The 19,773-nt window shown below is 38.3% G+C and overlaps 1 protein-coding gene across 1 annotated transcript in view; it reads left to right on the plus strand.

Moving 5' to 3' along the window:
• LOC126184062 (KICSTOR complex protein SZT2-like) overlaps positions 1–19,773 on the plus strand; it is a 218,434-nt gene that overhangs the window by 56,569 nt on the left and 142,092 nt on the right. The window contains exons 6-8 of the mRNA XM_049926422.1: positions 8,954–9,091; positions 14,898–15,060; positions 18,859–19,079. Coding sequence (XP_049782379.1) covers positions 8,954–9,091; positions 14,898–15,060; positions 18,859–19,079 — 522 coding nt within the window. The remainder of the gene's footprint in view (positions 1–8,953; positions 9,092–14,897; positions 15,061–18,858; positions 19,080–19,773) is intronic.

Consider the following 19,773-nt stretch of genomic DNA (forward strand, 5'->3'; position numbering starts at 1 on the left):
CTAGCTAAGGAATTTGACTGTGTGATTGCAATAATCTCTGAGATAAACCAAGTTTTATGGGATTGATGGCATGGCCAACCAATTGATAATGTCATTTCTAACTAAAAAAAAAAAAAAAAAAATGCAGAAAGTTGCGCTTAGTAATTCAACCAGATGTAAGGAGGGATGATTCTTCTATCCAGGGAGAAATGATTTATGGGGTTCCACAAGGCTCAAGAATAGGCGCAATATTGTTTCTTATATATGTAAACGTTCTTCTGTCTAATCACAACAAGCAGATGACACTAGTAATGTAATCGATCCAAGCATACATATAGAAACAGAAGAAATGGTAAACAAAGTTCTTAAAACTATCATTAACTGATTTTCTGTGAATGATCTCACTCTCAATTTTAAAAAGATATGACATCCAGTTCTACACACCTAAGGGTACTACCCCCATGATAAGTGTAACAATTGGTGAAGAAATAATAAATAGAGTGCAAACTTCAAAATTTTTAGGTGTCCATATCAATGAGAATTTAAACTCAAAAAAGATTTTTTTAAACTCCTAAAACAACTTAGTTCAGCCACATTTGCACTTAGAATCACTGCAAATATAGAGGAGAGACAGATCAGTAAGTTGACATATTTTGCATATTTTCATTCAATGATGTCAAGTAGAATAATGTCGTGGGGTAACTCATCATTAAGAAAGAAGGTCTTCATTATTATGGCCTTTTCCTCAAGTTTGAAATCTTTACCCATATTTTGTGTCTTTACTCCCCAGAAAAGAATCCCCATAGCTGAGAATTGCATGTATGTAGGAATAATATGTCATCAAAAGACCTTGGCTGTTACAAATCGATGGTAGAACTGTAAGAGTGTAACATGCTGATGACATTCTTTTTACCAATAGCTTTGTGTGTTCATTTCAAGTGACACTCAGTCTTCATCCCTAAGAACTTTGCGTTTGTCACACAACCTGAAGCTTTATTGTCTGTGCTTAACTTGCCTGTATGACTGAGATTGCTAATGCATGCCGTGCAGTGGCATGGGACTCGGAGGTAAGTTTGTTTGAAGCCTCCTGGTGAATGAAATTTTCATTGCCAGTCTTTGGCTGGCAAGAAGAGAGCTGGTGATGTAAAATTCCTAAATCACCAGTTTTTGTGCCAATACCCTGGATTAAATTCCACCAAACCTTTTCATAGTGTCTCATGAATTGAGGACACATGACACTGTTGATTATGATCCATCCATTGGATGGGGATGTTAAGCTTGTCAGCTCCCATTATGCTATTCAAGAGGTCAGGCTATGAGTCAGCACTGGGTTTCACCCTCTCCTTTCTCTCATCATCATACAACTCTAACATAATACTACACTATACACACATCTACTCCACTCACCTACACTCTGCAGATACACATACAACACAGCTCTCTCACAACTGCAAATAAAGGGACTAATGTATGCAGAGGAAGAACACCCTTTAGGATTTAGTGGTTGAACCCTGCCTGTCCTAAAAACATATTTATGTATTCTATGTGTGTGTACATTTGAGCTATTTACTTTTTATTGTATCCTATATCATTGAAAAATGATTCTTGGATGAATGAATGAAAGAATAAATAAACAAACAAAAAGCATTACACTGTGCAGAGAGAAAATTGTTTTTATAATGATTAAGTTAAAAATATAATAATAATAATAATAATAATAATAATAATAATAATAATAATAATAATAATAATCCAGAATGACTTTTCACTCTGCAGAGGAATGTGAGGTGGTATGATAGACAAAGCTCCCAGGTTTGAGTCCAGTTCAACCCTTTGGGATTTAGTGGTTGAACCCTTCCTGTAGAATTTCCCAGTTAAAAATGCCATATGACATTTAATTTCATGTAATCTGTGCTTAATGGAACGGAGTTGTTTTCCCTCTTGGTGATGAAGTGCATGTTGTTTGTTTTGTTTATATTCAATGTTAATTTATTACCTACTGTCCATTTGTAAACCTCCTTGATGCTTTCAGTTGCCTCCTTCGTTACAAGTTCTGGTGTTCTATCAGTGGTAGTGATGTCGCTGTCATCAGCAAAGATAACTTTTTCTCCGTGTCTTATACTGCCTGGAAAGTCTTTGCTGTGTATATTAAGAGCAGAATTTGACTCAGGAGGAGGATATTGGTGTTTAACGTCCCGTCGACAACGAGGTCATTAGAGACGGAGCACAAGCTCGGATTAGGGAAGGATGGGAAAGGAAGTCGGCCGTGCCCTTTCAAAGGAACCATCCCGGCATTTGCCTGGTGTGATCAGGGAAATCACGGAAAACCTAAATCAGGATGGCCGAACGCGGGATTGAACCGTCGTTCTCCCGAATGCGAGTCCAGTGTGCTAACCACTGCGCCACCTCGCTCGGTAAATTTGACTCAGTGTACTATCTTGAGGCACGCCTGTGTCTATATGTTTCTTGTTTGATACTTGTTTCGTTAAAAGTGTATCATCAGCAGATATGTGAACTGTCGGGTGTTTTTTTTTTTAACCATATTTTTCCATGGAAGACTGGAACCACTCATTTGCTATTCATCTTACTCCTAGTGCTTCTAGTTTGTTTAGTGATATTTTATGGTCAGTAGTGTCAAAAACTGTGGCCAAGTCTAAGACTATGCCTGTGAAACAGTCATCATGGCCAAGATCCTCAAGTACCATTTTCGTGAACTCTGCAGTGAACAATATTGTACTTCTTCCACATTGGAAACCAAACTGTGCTCTGCTAGAAGGTTGTATTTATGCCTGTAACTCATTATTCTGTCTTTTGTGACTTATTCAATTAATTTTGAGCACACTGATGTTCTCTGTAGATAGTATTTCTAAAAGCATGCCTAACCAAGGCAACTAATGTAAAGGTATAAAATAAAGAGAAAAACAGCTTTATATTTTTATGCTGTAACTTGACAGTTTTATATTTTTGTAATTTTGCTTTACATTTAAAATATTGCTACATGCAAAATGTCATTCTCTGTGGTGTAGCAGATATAGTCGACGGCTGCTGACAATGTTTGATTCCTGTAATTATTTGTCATTTTAAGATCTGTGATTTCTTGAAGATTCTGGGACTTACTTATACTCCCTTTATCAGAAAAGTTCAAGGACAGGTTTTTAAGAAAATAGAAAATTGCACTTACCAAGTAATGAATCTAGCTCTTCATCGAAGTAGTCCCCTTGACTATCTCTACACAGTTGCCAATGTTTCTGGAGGTCTTGGAAGCAAGCAAGAAAATGTTCACAGCAGTGATTGTAAGCTCATTTGTCACAGTGTGATAGATGTCTGTGATATCTTGATGAAATTTTTGTTTCAGTCACCTTTTCACTTGTGGAAACACGAAAGAATCACAATGCGAGAGGTTGGTTGAATGTGGCAGATGTGGAATGACAGTGACATAAATTCTGGGCAGATACTCAATAACAGATAAAGCATTATGGGGTCTTGAATTGTCGTGCAGTAAGAACCAGTCCTGAGAATACTAGAAGTCAGGGCAGCGATGCCAAATTGCTTTGTGAAACGCTTCAAGATTTTGATGTAAAGAATTTGGTTCACTGTTTGACCTGGAGGAACATACTTATCGTGAACTAATCCTTTACAACTGAAGAGTGTAATCAGCATTGTCTTTATTCTCAAAGGTAGTCATTTTACTATTTTGAGTCTGGTGATCCATGAATCCACTATCCCGCACTCCATGAATCCACCATTCTGCACTTTGAAACTTTGTGTGAGGATCATACTGGTAGCAAAGACTTTCATCCCCAGCCATAATCTTTCACAGAAATGTGGGATCACATGTGGCTCTATCCAGTAGTTCCATAGAAATTCTTTGTCTTTCCTCTTTTTGTTCATCTGTTAGTGTGTGAGGAATGAGTTTTGCATTAAATTTCCATTTCCATAAATATTTGTCTAAAATCTTATGGCAACCATCACAGTTCAAATTAAGTTCTTCCAATATTGGACGCACAGTTACATGACGCTCTTCTTGCAATAACTGCCTTACACGCTCAACGTCTGTGCTGTAGACAGGTGACCAGCTGTGGGATCGTCTTGCACTGAATCTCTGCCTTCACAAATCCTTTTGTGCTGCTCAAAAACACGATTTCATGAAGGCGGCTTGCCTGCATATGCTTGCTTAATCATTGTCCACATTTCAGTATAGATTTTCCCGATCTTCATGAGCTTAATGCGGAACTTAATGTTCACTCTTTGCTCACAATCGGCATCCATTGTGTAACTGTAACTATTGCATCAAGAACCCAAACAATGTGTTGCTAAGCACAACCCAGCAACCTAGTGAGTTTGCATGGAAACATGACCAAGGTCGTTTTAAGGACACAAATGCTCCAGGTAACATACAAACATTTCTTACTCTTTAGTATTTCAAACTCAGAAATTAAAAAACTGTCCTGGAACTATTCTGATAAAGGGAGTATTTTTGGGATACTGTAATATGGTAGAACATTCTTTATATGTATTAACATGAGCACTTGCTGCTAAGGCAGGAAGTACATATCTGTGTATGCTTCATGTGTACTCAATAAATGTGCTGTCAGTGTGAAGTGTTAGTTGCAGTCGATGGCTATTTCCTTGCAAGTGATACTGTATTATGGATTCTATGTTACATAGTTTGGTGGCTACACTGGCTAAGTTATATGTCGATACCACCTTAGCTCTGACAAAGCAATGCAAATGCCGCTGACTTCGTGGGCAGGACCACAGATACAAAAAGTATATCCTTCCAGTGGACTGCATTTTCAAGGTACCAATGGCTACCAGATAATTGTTGAGTCAGATGCCTATCAGCTACCAGTAATGTTTTCAGATGACACTGGCCAGGATCTGACTAAATAGCTAAAGGGATTTGACTGTGTCATTAAGTACAGCAGGTGGGATGACATGATCTACCTTGCCAATGTCTACTTTTACTTGAATGCTACCACCCAAGAGTGATTCATCAACAATGTGGAAATGCTCAATGGCCGGAAAAAATTTCATTTGGAAATTAGGAGACAATTAGCGTATGCACATTGAAGTGCCAAAGAAACTGCTATAAGCATGTGTATTCAAATACAGAGATATACAAGGTGTTACAAAAAGGTACGGCCAAACTTTCAGGAAACATTCCTCACACATAAATAAAGAAAAGATGTTATGTGGACATGTGTCCGGAATCGCTTAATTTCCATGTTAGAGCTCATTTTAGTTTCGTCAGTATGTACTGTACTTCCTCGATTCACCGCCAGTTGGCTCAATTGAAGGAAGGTAATCTTGACTTCGGTGCTTGTGTTGACATGCGACTCATTGCTCTGCAGTACTAGCAACAAGCACATCAGTACGTAGCATCAACAGGTTAGTGTTCATTACGACTGTGGTTTTGCAGTCAGTGCAATGTTTACAAATGCGAAGTTGGCAGATGCCCATTTGATGTATGGATTAGCACGGGGCAATAGCCGTGGCGCGGTACGTTTGTATCGAGACAGATTTCCAGAACGAAGGTGTCCTGACAGGAAGACGTTCGAAGCAATTGATCGGCATCGTAGGGAGCACTGAACATTCCAGTCTATGACTCGCGACTGGGAAAGACCTAGAACGACGAGGACACCTGCAATGGACGAGGCAATTCTTTGTGGAGTTGACGATAACCCTAATGTCAGCGTCAGAGAAGTTGCTGCTGTACAAGGTAACATTGACCACGGCACTGTATGGAGAACCAGTTGTTTCCGTACCATGTACAGTGTGTGCAGGCACTATCAGCAGCTGATTGGCCTCCACAGGTACACTTCTGCGAATGGTTCCTCCAACAATGTGTCAATCCTCATTTCAGTGCGAATGTTCTCTTTACGGATGAGGCTTCATTCCAACGTGATCAAATTGTAAATTTTCACAATCAACATGTGTGGGCTGACGAGAATCCGCACGCAATTGTGCAATCACGTCATCAACACAGATTTTCTGTGAACGTTTGGGCAGGCATTGTTGGTGATGTCTTGATTGGGCCCCATGTTCTTCCACCTACGCTCAGTGGAGCACGTTATCATGATTTCATATGCGATACTCTACCTGTACTGCTAGAACATGTGCCTTTACAAGTACGACACAACATGTGGTTCATGCACGTTGGAGCTCCTGCACATTTCAGTCGAAGTGTTCGTATGCTTCTTAACAACAGATTAGGTGACCGATGGATTGGTAGAGGCGGACCAATTCCATGGCCTCCACACTCTCCTGACCTCAACCCTCTTGACTTTCATTTATGGGGGCATTTGAAAGCTCTTGTCTACGCAACCCCGGTACCAAATGTAGAGACTCTTCGTGCTTGTATTGTGGACGGCTGTGATACAATACGCCATTCTCCAGGGCTGCATCAGCACATCAGGGATTCCATGCGACGGAGGGTGGATGCATGTATCCTCGCTAACGGAGGACATTTTGAACATTTCCTGTAACAAAGTGTTTGAAGTCATGCTGGTACGTTCTGTTGCTGTGTGTTTCCATTCCATGATTAATGTGATTTGAAGAGAAGTAATAAAATGAGCTCTAACATGGAAAGTAAGCATTTCCGGACACATGTCCACATATTTTCTTTCTTTGTGTGTGAGGAATGTTTCCTGAAAGTTTGGCCATACCTTTTTGTAACACCCTGTATAAACAGGCAGAATATGGTGCTGCAGCCGGCAACGCCTATATGGGACAACAAGTGTCTGGTGCAGTTGTTAGATCAGTTACTGCTGCTATAATGGCAGGTTATCAAGATTTAGGTGAGTTTGGGCATGGTGCTATAGTTGACACACAAGCAATGGGACCCAACATCTCTGAGGTAGCGATGAAGAACTTTCCCATACGACCATATCACGAGTGTACTGTAAGTATTAAGAATCCAATAAAACATCAAATCTCCAACATCACTGCTGGAAAATGATCCTGCAAGAACAGGACTAACGACAACTGAAGAGAATCATTCAGTGTGACAGAAGTGCAACCCTGCCGTAAATTGCTGCAGATTTCAATGCTGGGCCATCAACGAGTGTCAGTGTGAACCATTCTAAGAAACATCATGAATATGAGCTTTCAGAGCTGAAGGTCCACTGATGACTGCATGACACAAAGCTTTATGCCTCACCTGTGATCGTCAACGCCGACATTGGGCTTTTGATGACTGGAAATATGTTGCCTGGTCGGACAAGTCTCTTTTCAAATTGTATCGAGTGGTTGGATGTGTACGGGTATGGAGACAAACTCATGAATCCATGGATCCTGCATGACAGCAGGGACTGTTCAAGCAGATGGAGACACTGTAATGGTGTGGGACGTGTGCAGTTGGAGTGATATGAGACCCCTGACATCTAGATATGACTCTTGACAGGTGAAACATATGTAAGCTTCTTGTCTGATCACCTGCATCCATTCGTGTCCATTGTGCATTCTGACAGACGTTGACAATTTCAGCAAGGACAATGTGACATCCGACATGTCCAGAATTGCTACAGAGTGGCTCCAGGAACATGCTTCTGAGTTTAAACACTCCCGCTGGCCACCAAACTCCCCAGAAATGAACATTATTGAGCATCTTGTAACATGGTGTTCAGAATAGATCTCCACCCCCTCATACTCCTACGGATTTATGGACAGCCCTGAACCCTGCAGGATTCATGGTGTCAGTACCCTCCAGCACTACTTCAGACATTAGTAGAGTCCATGCCACGTCATGTTGCATCACTTCTGCATGCCCATCAAGATCTTGCATTGATAATATGACAAGTGGCTAGAGGTAAAAGATTTTTTGACATCTGTTGGTGTTGAATTCGTACAGCTAAAAGTAACGGCGATGAATCTCAAACCCAGTCTTCCGGTGAAGTGTCATTATTAATTCAGAAGAGGTTTGCTGATCATCGATACTGATCTCTTCAAAACAGGCCATAATGGAGGAGCGGTGTTAGAAACTACCAGACTTGGGCTACAACCATCAGTCAAGGTTCTTGATGACACAGATACAGCCATCTCCTTCACCTGTTTGATCAGCATACGGAAAAATACACACATGGAGAATGTAGGACAGTACACCAGCAGATTCATTATGCACACCCTGGATATGTTGTTTCCTAGTATAAAGAAAAAAGAAGAGTGTTCAGCGACTATTCCACAAGAAGTCATCAAATGAAAAGGTAGTCAGTCCTATGCTTGCCAGATAATTACAGCTGACCTGCAGGGTGAATCCTGTCACTGTTTACATCACTCTCAAAACTACTACAACCATTCCCTGCTACTATGTACAGGTTCCAGCCACTTGCCCAGTCACCAAAATCAGAGAAATTAAAATGAAGCAGTCATTTGTGGATATCAGGCCGTCACAGCTGAAAGTCCTTAATGGACAGCAGTTGCTGATGTGTTGTGAAATCACATCAGTGATCAACCTGTTTGGGTAATAGTCAACTCTATGCCATCATATTCCCCTTTTTCTGTTTTGGAAGTTGTATTATAAAATACCATTATCTTAATGAAAGTGCACTTGAAACCGGCTCCTCTCATTTGCAATAAGATGATTGCTCAAAGATGTATTTTCATTTAATTATAGATTACAAGAGGTATAATACATGCAATTATCTTTTACCCATACTGCACTCTACAACTTGAGCATGTAGCATTGAGTTTTTTAGTTAATTTGTGTCATACCACATTTATCTTTTTTCTTGTGTGAAGTAGAGTGACTGTATTGATAATGTTGATTTACATCTTTTAATGTAAGTGTTGCCCCACACTTTATGGTAATCTTGGGAAAGTTCTGACAACAAAGAATAATGCAGCTGGTCCATACAAAACTAGTCAGTCATATGAAAATATGACAAGCTGAAAAAATTCTTAATTTTAAATATATAGTTGAATAATGGTTGATGTGCATGCACAGTCAAGTAAAAATTTTTGAAAATTGTTCCAGGTGCTGGTTCAAGGCTGGGAAATTACTGAAGAAAATTTAGAAGTATTTCTTAAAACTGTTCAACAGCAGCTTCTGGAGCTAGAAAACATTGTGGCCGAAGTAGCGGGTATTGCATATGAAAGAGTGGAAACAATTAGAGTATGTAATGTTGTTACTAGAATCAGTAACTGAAACAACTTTGCCTTGTGCTTATTTTTTGTGAGAAGTTTTAGAAATGTTGTAGGAGAAGGCAACAGCTCATTGTATGGGGCTGATGAGTGTAAAGGCGCATTGGAGGAGGTTGTTGATCACTGTAGCTCAGCTATTGAACTTGGGTTCACTACCTTTCTTGGGTGATTGACACGTTCAACAGTGCATGTTTCATAGTAGAGCTACTGAAAGACCCTTTTTTATATGCCGATGCACTACCCCTGCAGTTTCGATATGGTACTGATACTGATACTGATTTTTTTCTGTAGAATAAGAAACTGTGTGATTAATATGTTAGCAGTACCGTTTTCTTACATCTAACATAACAACGAACTTTTGTGCTATCTTCTTTATGCATACACTTCAAACTAATATAATTTCTTTTCCACAACACACTCCATGTCTCTCTTCACCACCTATCAGTACCAAATGGCAATTATTTTTACATTTACTTTGTAGGTTCATTTATAATGATGTGCATTATTTATTGTTTCATTTTTAATAATGATATACGAGGTGCATTCAAGTTCTAAGGCCTCCGATTTTTTTTCTACTTAACTACTCACCCAAAATCAATGAAACTGGCGCTACTTCTCGACGTAATCACCCTGCAGATGTACACATTTTTTACAACGCTGACGCCGTGATCCCATGACAGCAGCGAAGGCTTCTTTAGGAGTCTGTTTTGACCACTGGAAAATCGCTGAGGCAATAGCAGCACGGCTGGTGAATGTGCGACCACGGAGAATGTCTTTCATTGTTGGAAAAAGCCAAAAGTCACTACGAGCCATGTCAGGTGAGTAGGGAGCATGAGGAATCACTTCAAAGTTATCAGCACGAAGAAACTGTTGCGTAACATTAGCTCGATGTGCGGGTGCGTTGTCTTGGTGAAACAGCACATGCGCATCCCTTCCCGGACGTTTTTGTTGCAGTGCAGGAAGGAATTTGTTCTTCAAAACATTTTCGTAGGATGCACCTGTTACCGTAGTGCCCTTTGGAACGCAATGGGTAAGGATTACGCCCTCGCTGTCCCAGAACATGGACACCATCATTTTTTCAGCACTGGCGGTTACCCGAAATTTTTTTGGTGGCGATGAATCTGTGTGCTTCCATTGAGCTGACTGGCGCTTTGTTTCTTGATTGGAAAATGGCATCCACGTCTCATCCATTGTCACAACCGACGAAAAGAAAGTCCCATTCATGCTGTCGTTACGCGTCAACATTGCTTGGCAACATGCCACACGGGTAGCCATGTGGTCGTCCGTCAGCATTCGTGGCACCCACCTGGATGACACTTTTCGCATTTTCAGGTCGTCATGCAGGATTGTGTGCACAGAACTCACAGAAATGCCAACTCTGGAGGCGATCTGTTCAACAGTCATTCGGCGATCCCCCAAAACAATTCTCTCCACTTTCTCGATCATGTCGTCAGACCGGCTTGTGCGAGCCCGAGGTTGTTTCAGTTTGTTGTCACACGATGTTCTGCCTTCATTAAACTGTCGCACCCACAAACGCACTGTTGACACATCCACAACTCCATCACCACATGTCTCCTTCAACTGTCAATGAATTTCAATTGGTTTCACACCACGCATATTCAGAAAACGAATGATTGCACACTGTTCAAGTAAGGAAAACGTCGCCATTTTAAGTATTTAAAACAGTTCAAGTAAGGGAAACGTCGCCATTTTAAGTATTTAAAACAGTTCTCATTCTCGCCGGTGGCTACTTTGTGTAGAGATGTGTTTTGATTTATACATCATCAGATTAATCAAGGTTAAGGAGAACATGTCACACACAGGTATGGAATCATGTGTCTTACGTATAAGACAATATGAAAATTTTGTGTTTTATCAGTAAAATGTATGGCCCCATTCCTTTGAATGACGTATTCTCCTTAATCTTTAGTGATCTGATGCTGTATAAATCGAAACACATTATTAGAGGAAGTAGTCACCACACACTCTGTGACTTGGATGTACTTTTTATAGTGTCCATTACAGCACTGATACAACCATCAAATTACTTAAAAATGGGTGCATACCTCTTATGTGATTTCACATCATACCTGTTATGGCATAAATATTGCCGTACATGACTATAGCCTTCCATTGAACCAAAATCTATGTTCCGAGTGGTTAATACTTAGTCTGGAAAGCTGTGGATGTGACTGAGAAAGAAATAAAACTGAGAATAAATAGGATCTAGGATGTAATAGGTTTGGAGATACTAGAATGGAGAGAAAGAAAATCCACAAGCCCAAATGTGGGTAATGTATTGAAGCACGGTAGCAAGAAAATGATTGTGGAAAGTAAAAATACGAGGGCATTTCGAAAAGTAAAGATACAATGGCTTGCAGTCCTTAAATAGAACATTTATTTAGAAAATGTCAGTTACATCTTATTAACTGGATTATTTGTTATTTTTCAACATAATCACCCCCGTTATCCAAACATTTGTTAAGTCGGTGCACAAGCTTTTGTATCCAACAGTCATAGAAGGTTGCCGCCTGTTGTTGGAACCACATTCCAACTTCATCTTTGATCTCTTCATCATCGTGGAATGATTTTCCACCAAGATTTGACTTCAGGTAACGGAAGACACGGAAGTCGGTGGGCGCAAGGTCCGGGCTGTATGGCGGATGGTCCAATTTGTCCCATTTGAATTGTTTGGGTAGTGCTTTGGTTATGAGTGCTGTGTGAGGCCAAGTGTTGTCATGAAGCCAGCGGACTCCACTTGTCAGCATTCCTGTGCGTTTGTTTTGAATTGCCCTTCGAAGACGTTTCCAAGTCTGGCAATATTTAGCAGCATTAATTGTCATTCCAGGAGGCATGAATTCCAACAGAAGAATGACTTGTCTGTCCCAAAAAACAGAAGCCATGATTTTCTTCACTGAAATCGACGTTTTGCATTTCTTGGCTTTTGGTGAATTCGAATGGCGCCATTGCATTGATTGTTGCTTGGATTCAGGTGTATGGTGATAAACCCACGTCTCGTCACCTGCCACAATGTGATCAAGGAACTCATCACCTGCTTCAGCATAGCGTGTGAGGAAATCAAGTGCAAAGCCCATCTTTTTCTTTTTGTGTTCTTCTGTTAACAGTTTTGGAACCCAGCGCGCACACAATTTCCTGTACCCTAACTTGACAGTCACAACGTCATAAAGAGTTGTCATCGACACGTCCGGTATGATCTGATGCTATTCGTTCAATGTGAGACGTCTATTCGCACGAATTGCTTCCTCCGTTCTCCGAAGAAGGGCATCAGAGATCACAGATGGCCGACCTGTTCTTTGTTTGTCATGAACATCGGTCCTACCTTCAGAGAAATGATGACACCACTTTGTTACATTTTGTCGATTCATAATGTTCCCATAAACAGAAACAATTTCTTTGTGAATGTCCGCTGGTCGCTGACCTTTTGCATAAAGAAAACGTATGACAGAGCACACTTTGCATTTGGTGGGATTTTGAATCAGCGCAGCCATTTTAAACACAACCTACTCCGACCAGAAGCAACGTTCAACTGCTGAACGACTGCGAGGAGAAAGCTAACGGTTCTAGGTTAACACCAGCGTTGCCAACTTGCTCGCCAAAACTCTTCTGTTCCTCTGGCATACGGTGTATCTTTACTTTCTGAAATACCCTCGTATTAGGAGGGGACGACAAGTTAGTTAAGGGATGATGATTTGGGTAGAATTGGTCATATATTGTACATGCTGGAGGAAGATGTGTTTTATAATGAAAACAAATGTTTGCAGTATTGTAAACCAGTAATGTCTTGGGGGTGTGATCCAAGTGACAGAGTTGTTGCAAGAGCAACCCGATTTTCATGCTATAGAACACATTCATCAGTGATAATGAGTTTTTGTTAACAAAATCAAAGTGTCTGTGTATGGGTAGACCTCCGTCTTGTGTTCAGTGGTTATCACATCAACATAGTCCTGAATATTTTTAGTAATGAAAAGTTTGATTTTGTTTTGAAGTGTTGGTTACACTGTTTTCTAATTTTATTGGATACAGGGACAGGAAATGCAGAGGGATGGTGGCAAAAGGTGTGAAGTGTGGAGGTGGTGTATAATTTCATCAAAGCCAATAATAATATTTTGTTTAGTTTTATTTATTTGTTTATCCTGGCAAATTTTTGGTACATGTATGGGGAGAATTAGCTTCTAAGTAAGTCTCTAAATGCTCGTACTGTTCTTCATTGGTAGGTTACTTTGTAAATGGTGTGGTTGCAGGCATAAGAGAAAGGATATAAAAGATAACTGTCTGAAATTTGGGGGAAGGTCAGCTGAATTAGATTTTTGGCAAAGTTTTTTTTAAAATCTTGTCTAGAAACTTGTTGCTACACAGGCTCATCATAAAAATTAATAAATACTAACACATGCAGGTGTGGAGTGTGGCAGTCGTACAACTTATACATCATTCTCGCTGCAATATCTGCATCAGTATGAATCATCTTTATTTCCATTGCTACCCATAGTTGTTGAACAGCATAAACAACAATATTGGTACCAACTACACTGGAATATCTTCATAAATTTTTCAAGTCAATAATCTTTACCAACAGCCGTTTACTTTAGGCTATTTTATTTTATTTTATTTTATTTTGAACGCAACCAGTTTTGGCACTTCATTTTGCCATCTTCAGGCACATAGATTTGATTTAACAGTAATACTTCCATATTTTTTAAGTTTAAGCCTGATTATGATTACCTGTCACTTGTAAACTTGATTTGTACACCCTTGTACTACATGTACACTCCTTTATTATGCAGGGGCCTGAAGATGGCTAAATGAATTGCCAAAACTGGTTGCGTTCAAAATAAAATAAAATATCCTAAACTATGCGGCTGTTGGTAAAGTTTATTGGATTGGAAAGTACGTATATGCCATGTCCCCTGACCATAATGTACTGACAGAGACAGTCTTCATAAAGGTGAATGTGCCATGTAAAGTACCAAGTTGTAGTAACAGAGATGTTTCTCTCCTTGTCACTCATAGAAACTACCTTGAAACCATCCTACCTTGATATACTACCTCAGATGCCGTCACCATTCTCATCCAGAGGTAATTTTAGTCTGGACAACAGAACTGCAGCATAAATACTTCTTTTCCCCAGCAGTATAATTCTATTCTTTTCTGCACCAGTATAATTCTATACCCATATGTATAATCCATGCCAAATTCAGTTTCAAACAGATTACTGTAGATTCCAATTTTTTATTTCTGGATTTTGAACGTCATTTGAAAGTACCAGTTCTTTACCTGAATCTTGCACCATACCATCTACAATTGGAATGTTTAATACCACTGTGATGAACTACTGCAGTTTCTTTGTTTGATCATCATGATATTTTTTTTCATAACTATCTATTTCAGGAATAATTCATGTTAATTACTACCTCCTCACATTACTACAGAATTGTCTAAAATTTGCTAGGCATGGCCATAACTGATATTTAACTATAACTGACTTATTTTTAATCATCATTCTGTCATAAGACTACCACTATGATCTGAATTGATCTAGTTCTCAAGAACCATCATTATGTGATAAATCAAAGAGCACAATGAAACATTAGATATTTTTAGCATTCAGTTAGAGTTTGGAGACTATTTCACTATGTCATCCTTATAAAATAAGTTTGGTAGATGCTGCTCATACGAAGGAATCACTATCATAGTTTTCACATAGTTTTGTTGTATTTGTGAAAGAAATGAAACAAAAAAATAAATTTTTCAATACACAGGCTGAATCTGAAAAACTTGTTGGGGGACTGTTTGAGGAAACCAGTGAACTGATGCAGCCACCAACTGCTCACATTCCTATGGTTAGTCCAGATTTGGGATTTATCAACATGTTACGTTATGCCATATTGGCACTGAGGCTACTTCCTGACTCCAATTCTTCAAGTAAGTATGTTTTCCAAATCATATGTTATACATTTCTTTTACAGTTGAAGCCATTGTTTTCTTTTCTTTTTTCTTTGAAAGTTAATTATGTCTTCCTAGAGAGTTTCTTAGACCAGATTCAGTTCAAATTTCCTAATATTACAGAAAGGCATCTTAGTTGCTTTAGGACAAACACCCATTTATTTATGTCTTGTTTGTTGCTAATGAAGTCCTTTGTTTTTCATCAGATGCTGTTGTTCATAAGACATAGACTTGGCATGTTTGACAATACAGTAATTTGATTGTTTTAAGTGCTTTTACGTATATTAATAATTTGGTGTGTAGAATCGCCTTGAACTGTAATACACATAAATTTATTTGTTTTCTTGTGTAGGGAACTGTTACATTAATTGTGTGTCCAAATACTCTGGGTCAGCATTTCATGCTTTGTAAAGATGTGTGGTGTATTATTTTAAGTTAATTGCTACAAATATATGTATGTTTTATAAATATGCCATCTGGACCTCTCCTCCAACAACTAGGAGATTTTAATAAATTAAAAGTTGTCTTATCAATGGCATTTTGTCAGTGACCACTCACATATATACATATTAAAGGGCAAGATTTTAAGTGTGGTTTCATGCCTTGTGGAGTTGTAATGGGATAAGTTGTTCATTTGTCCCTGCCAAATGCACATAGATTCTTTTTCCATTCTCTAGCTACATATTCTGTGTAACTTTTACCATTTATAATGTCACTGTTCCTTCACTATTAACCTCCCAGTATTGAAAGGGAATCGTGAATTGCCTCCAACCTGAGACATTGGTAGGACAGGCCATACTGGTGGTGGCAGGAATTGATGGGGTCAGAGGAGGGAGGGTGGTCTGCTATCTGGGTCAGGGAAAGACTGTTATAAAAAACTACTGGTTTGTGGAAACTATTTTGTGTTGATATGTAGACCACCAAATCATCAGAGGGAAGATATGGAATGGCACAATCTGAAACAGCATCAAGAGAGGGCACAGATAACAATGCTCTTGAGAGTTCTTTAATGATCATTGTCATCATCATCATCATCATCATCATCATCATCATCATCAACAACAACAACTATAACTGTTAAATACCTTTTCTACTGAGTTTTGTGTTCTCCATATGACTTAGATGTTTTTATTCATATTGTATGGGTCTATAATAGTATTTTTGGCTTTCAGTATACCTGCTGTGCCAACAGGAATAGTTTTGCAGGTTAGCTGATGAGTGTATCTATTCGATACTAATTAATACAGACTGAAGTAAGCATTCATTCATTTTTCGTAAAGCTCTTAAATCTAATTACTATAACTGAAGAATTAAGAGAACAAAATACACATTCTCTGAGGTGAGCTCGAATCCTTCATAGAAAACATTCAAGCAGAAATTGTAATCAGAAGATCAAAAATGATTCCGAAATGATTTAGATGACACATCTGCATGGTGCAAAAAGTATCAATTAACCATAAAGGTTCTCCATATACGTTCTAAGAAAATCCATTAAATTTCCACACCCAGTATGTCACAAAAGAGACTGCCTGTATAGTACTCGTCTGTCCTTTCTGGAGTATTACTCTGCAGTGTGGGATCCTTACCAGGTAGAGTTCTCAGAGGCCATCAAAAATGTTCAAATGAAGGCAGCTCATTTCGTGTTATTGCAAAATAGGGGAGAGAGTATCACAGGTATGATAAATAAGTTGTGATGACAATCATTAAAACAAAGACATTTCTAGCTGTGGCGAGATCTGTTCACAAAAACATGATCACCAACTTTCTCCTGCAAATGCAAAAATATTTTATAAGTTCTTACTTACATAGGGAGATAAAATAAGAGAAATCAAAGCTTGCACAGAAATAGTTAGGTGTTCATTTTTCCTACATGCTATTTGACAGTGGAACAGTCAAGAAATAGCTTGAAAGTGCTTCTATAAACCTTCTGCCTAACAGTTAAATGTGGATTGCATAGATATAGATAAATAGGGAATGAGGAATGTGGCATGTTACAAATTTAATATCAAGGAGAATGTGTTTGTCATTCTCTTAGAAAATTTTTGACAAGTGACGTGAAGTCATCAGCATAGTCATTGCAGAAGTAATTAATATTTATTGAAAATGTGTTCTGGAAATGAAGGAAGCATCAGGGAAACCCGAAAGGATTGTTATATTTATTGAGGGCAAAAGTTTGAGGCTGGAGGAACTGTTGTTCAACAGGAAGATTTAAAGTTATCATTATCTTCACCCCTCAAAATTGTGTATGGTTGAAAGTGATTACTGTGTGAGATATATAAAAAAAAATTAGCACTAAATTGTTCAGATGTCTATTTAGAATTAGAGCAAAAATGGGTAGCAAATAAAGACTGTGGGTATGAGTAGAAATAAGAAACAAAAGAAGCTATAATGGATTTGTCTGCTTACTTCAGGAAAACAGGAAATTGATAAATGGAAAAATAGTGTGATAATATATACAATAATGATAAATGGAAGAGCCAGGAAATAAATGCAGAAGCAGATAGCCAACTTTTTTTTCAAAAAGTCAAAAATAGACAGTGAGTAGTTGGAATTAGTGAATATGCTGATTTTCAATATTAAGTTGCTATTTCACATTATTGTGAGAAATTATTCTTGTTCGATGGATTTCTTTGCTTATGTCAAGTGCGTGGCCATTCCTTTTTTGGGTTTTCCAATATTTGAAGAATTGCATGTTTGGCATCAGCTGTACGAATTTAGTCATTATTTTCTGCCAGTTTGAGTCATAACGACCATCTTCACAGGAAGAAAAATGCTGTACATTAGATGGATATGCAATTAAACTTTCCATTGGATAAGTTGAAATGTATGTTTACTGAAACACATATAACAGGCTGTGATTTTGGTACCAGCATAAAATTGGCTTCGCTGTGGTTAAACAGATGATCATTAAGGTGGTAACACAAGGACTGACCACTGTTGATATGAGTATAACAAAGAACTTATTCATAAGTTTGTACAACTTCCTTCCTTCCTGTGAAGATGGTCACTATTATGAAAACTGGTAGAAAGTAAAGAATAATTTTTTTTTATTCCATCCTTCTGTAATCATTTTCCCATTGTAACCTCTGACTTCATTCATTTATCATTTCAACTCTTAGTCGCCTCACCCCTGTCCCTGGTATAGAATTTCCATTTCTCATTCCGTTTACATCATAAGTACCTGCACAGCCTTTGAACATACATAATGATAGTTTAAAAATGTATCTTTCCAGTGTGAAGATAGTTTTGCTTTTTGTAGTGATTTTTCTTTGGGGAAAAAAGAAAGTAATTTAAATAATTCAGGATAGTAGTTAAGTTATTATGGAAATACAGAGGAAGTTGCAGAGAGAAGAATCCACCTACCATGTGTACAGCAAAGTTGGCTGGTGGTGAAGGTGCAGGAGGGGGTGGGGGATGTTCATTAGATATAAATTACAGTTTTTAAAAAATTCAAAGAGTGAACAAATTTTTCAGAACAATGTTCCGCATCACGACTGTTATGCCTTAATGATGCCTCTCCTGATACTACATTAAGTTGTAACAACATGTATTATTTTATTATTCATGTGTATCCTTTCCCACAGTTCTGCAATTTGCCTCATTTCTAATAAACAGCCCAAGTGCAACTTTGTGTTAAATACAATTTCTGCTGATCCCAACATGCAAGCACATCTAACTATTATCTTCCTTATATAGTGTTTGTATTTAATATATGATGGTAATGTAGTGTTTGTATTTAATATATGATGGTAATGTACATTTTTTTATTTCCCACAGATATTGTCATTCTTACGGATGGAATTATAGCAGTACCTGATGCACATGTCTTTGATTCTCTCATGAATCAGCTACGTACAAATACAATACAATGTTCTTTTCTTCATGTGGGATCATTGTTCCATCCAGAGTGTTGTACAGGAATGGTTCCTGATGTGGACATTATGAGATTTATTGCAGAAGCTACACACGGTGTTTGTATGAACAATGTATCTGATTATGTAAGTTCATTTTAATTGAAGGAGTAGTGGAAAATATTTGAAAACAGTCTCCAAGAAACATACACTGTTGTTAAAATTTTTGTAACAAACTGACACCAAATTAAGATGTCACATGTGCCTCATCTGTGCAAGGAGCCTATTAAAGAACCTTTCTTTGTAGCTGTCACTGAATTGGAATTTTTCAGAATGCTTAATCTGAGGAGTGGAGAAACATTCCTTTCAAAGAGTAAAACAAGATTTTGTATACAGTCCTTTTGTAGTGTTTTGCAGATACTTTGACAGAACCAAATCCACTGAACATGAATAGTTAGAATTGTAACTGAAATCAAAAGTCTATGATGTAAGAGTTCAGAAGGGGCCTAGTTATTGTCGTCTAGAAATCAGTAAAGATGGATGGGATAGCCTCTTTTGAAAGTGACTTTTTAAATATTAAATCAGTATGCAAGGATATAATTATTACCGGTGGTTCTAACAAGAAAAACAAATCATCATTGCTTACTTACAGAAACTTTAAATGCATCAGTCCATTTGCACCTGAGGCAGAGAAGGTAGGAAGGCAATGTCTTCTCCTGAATGGTCTGTCTCTGCAGAAAAGGGATATAGAATTCATCAGTTTGAAGTAGAATACTTTATATCCTATACCAAAACTATTTTAAGTGACATTATGCCATCATCAGTGACTTTTAATTTAAAA

This window comes from Schistocerca cancellata, chromosome 4 (assembly GCF_023864275.1).
Source record: "Schistocerca cancellata isolate TAMUIC-IGC-003103 chromosome 4, iqSchCanc2.1, whole genome shotgun sequence".
NCBI lineage: Eukaryota > Metazoa > Arthropoda > Insecta > Orthoptera > Acrididae > Schistocerca > Schistocerca cancellata.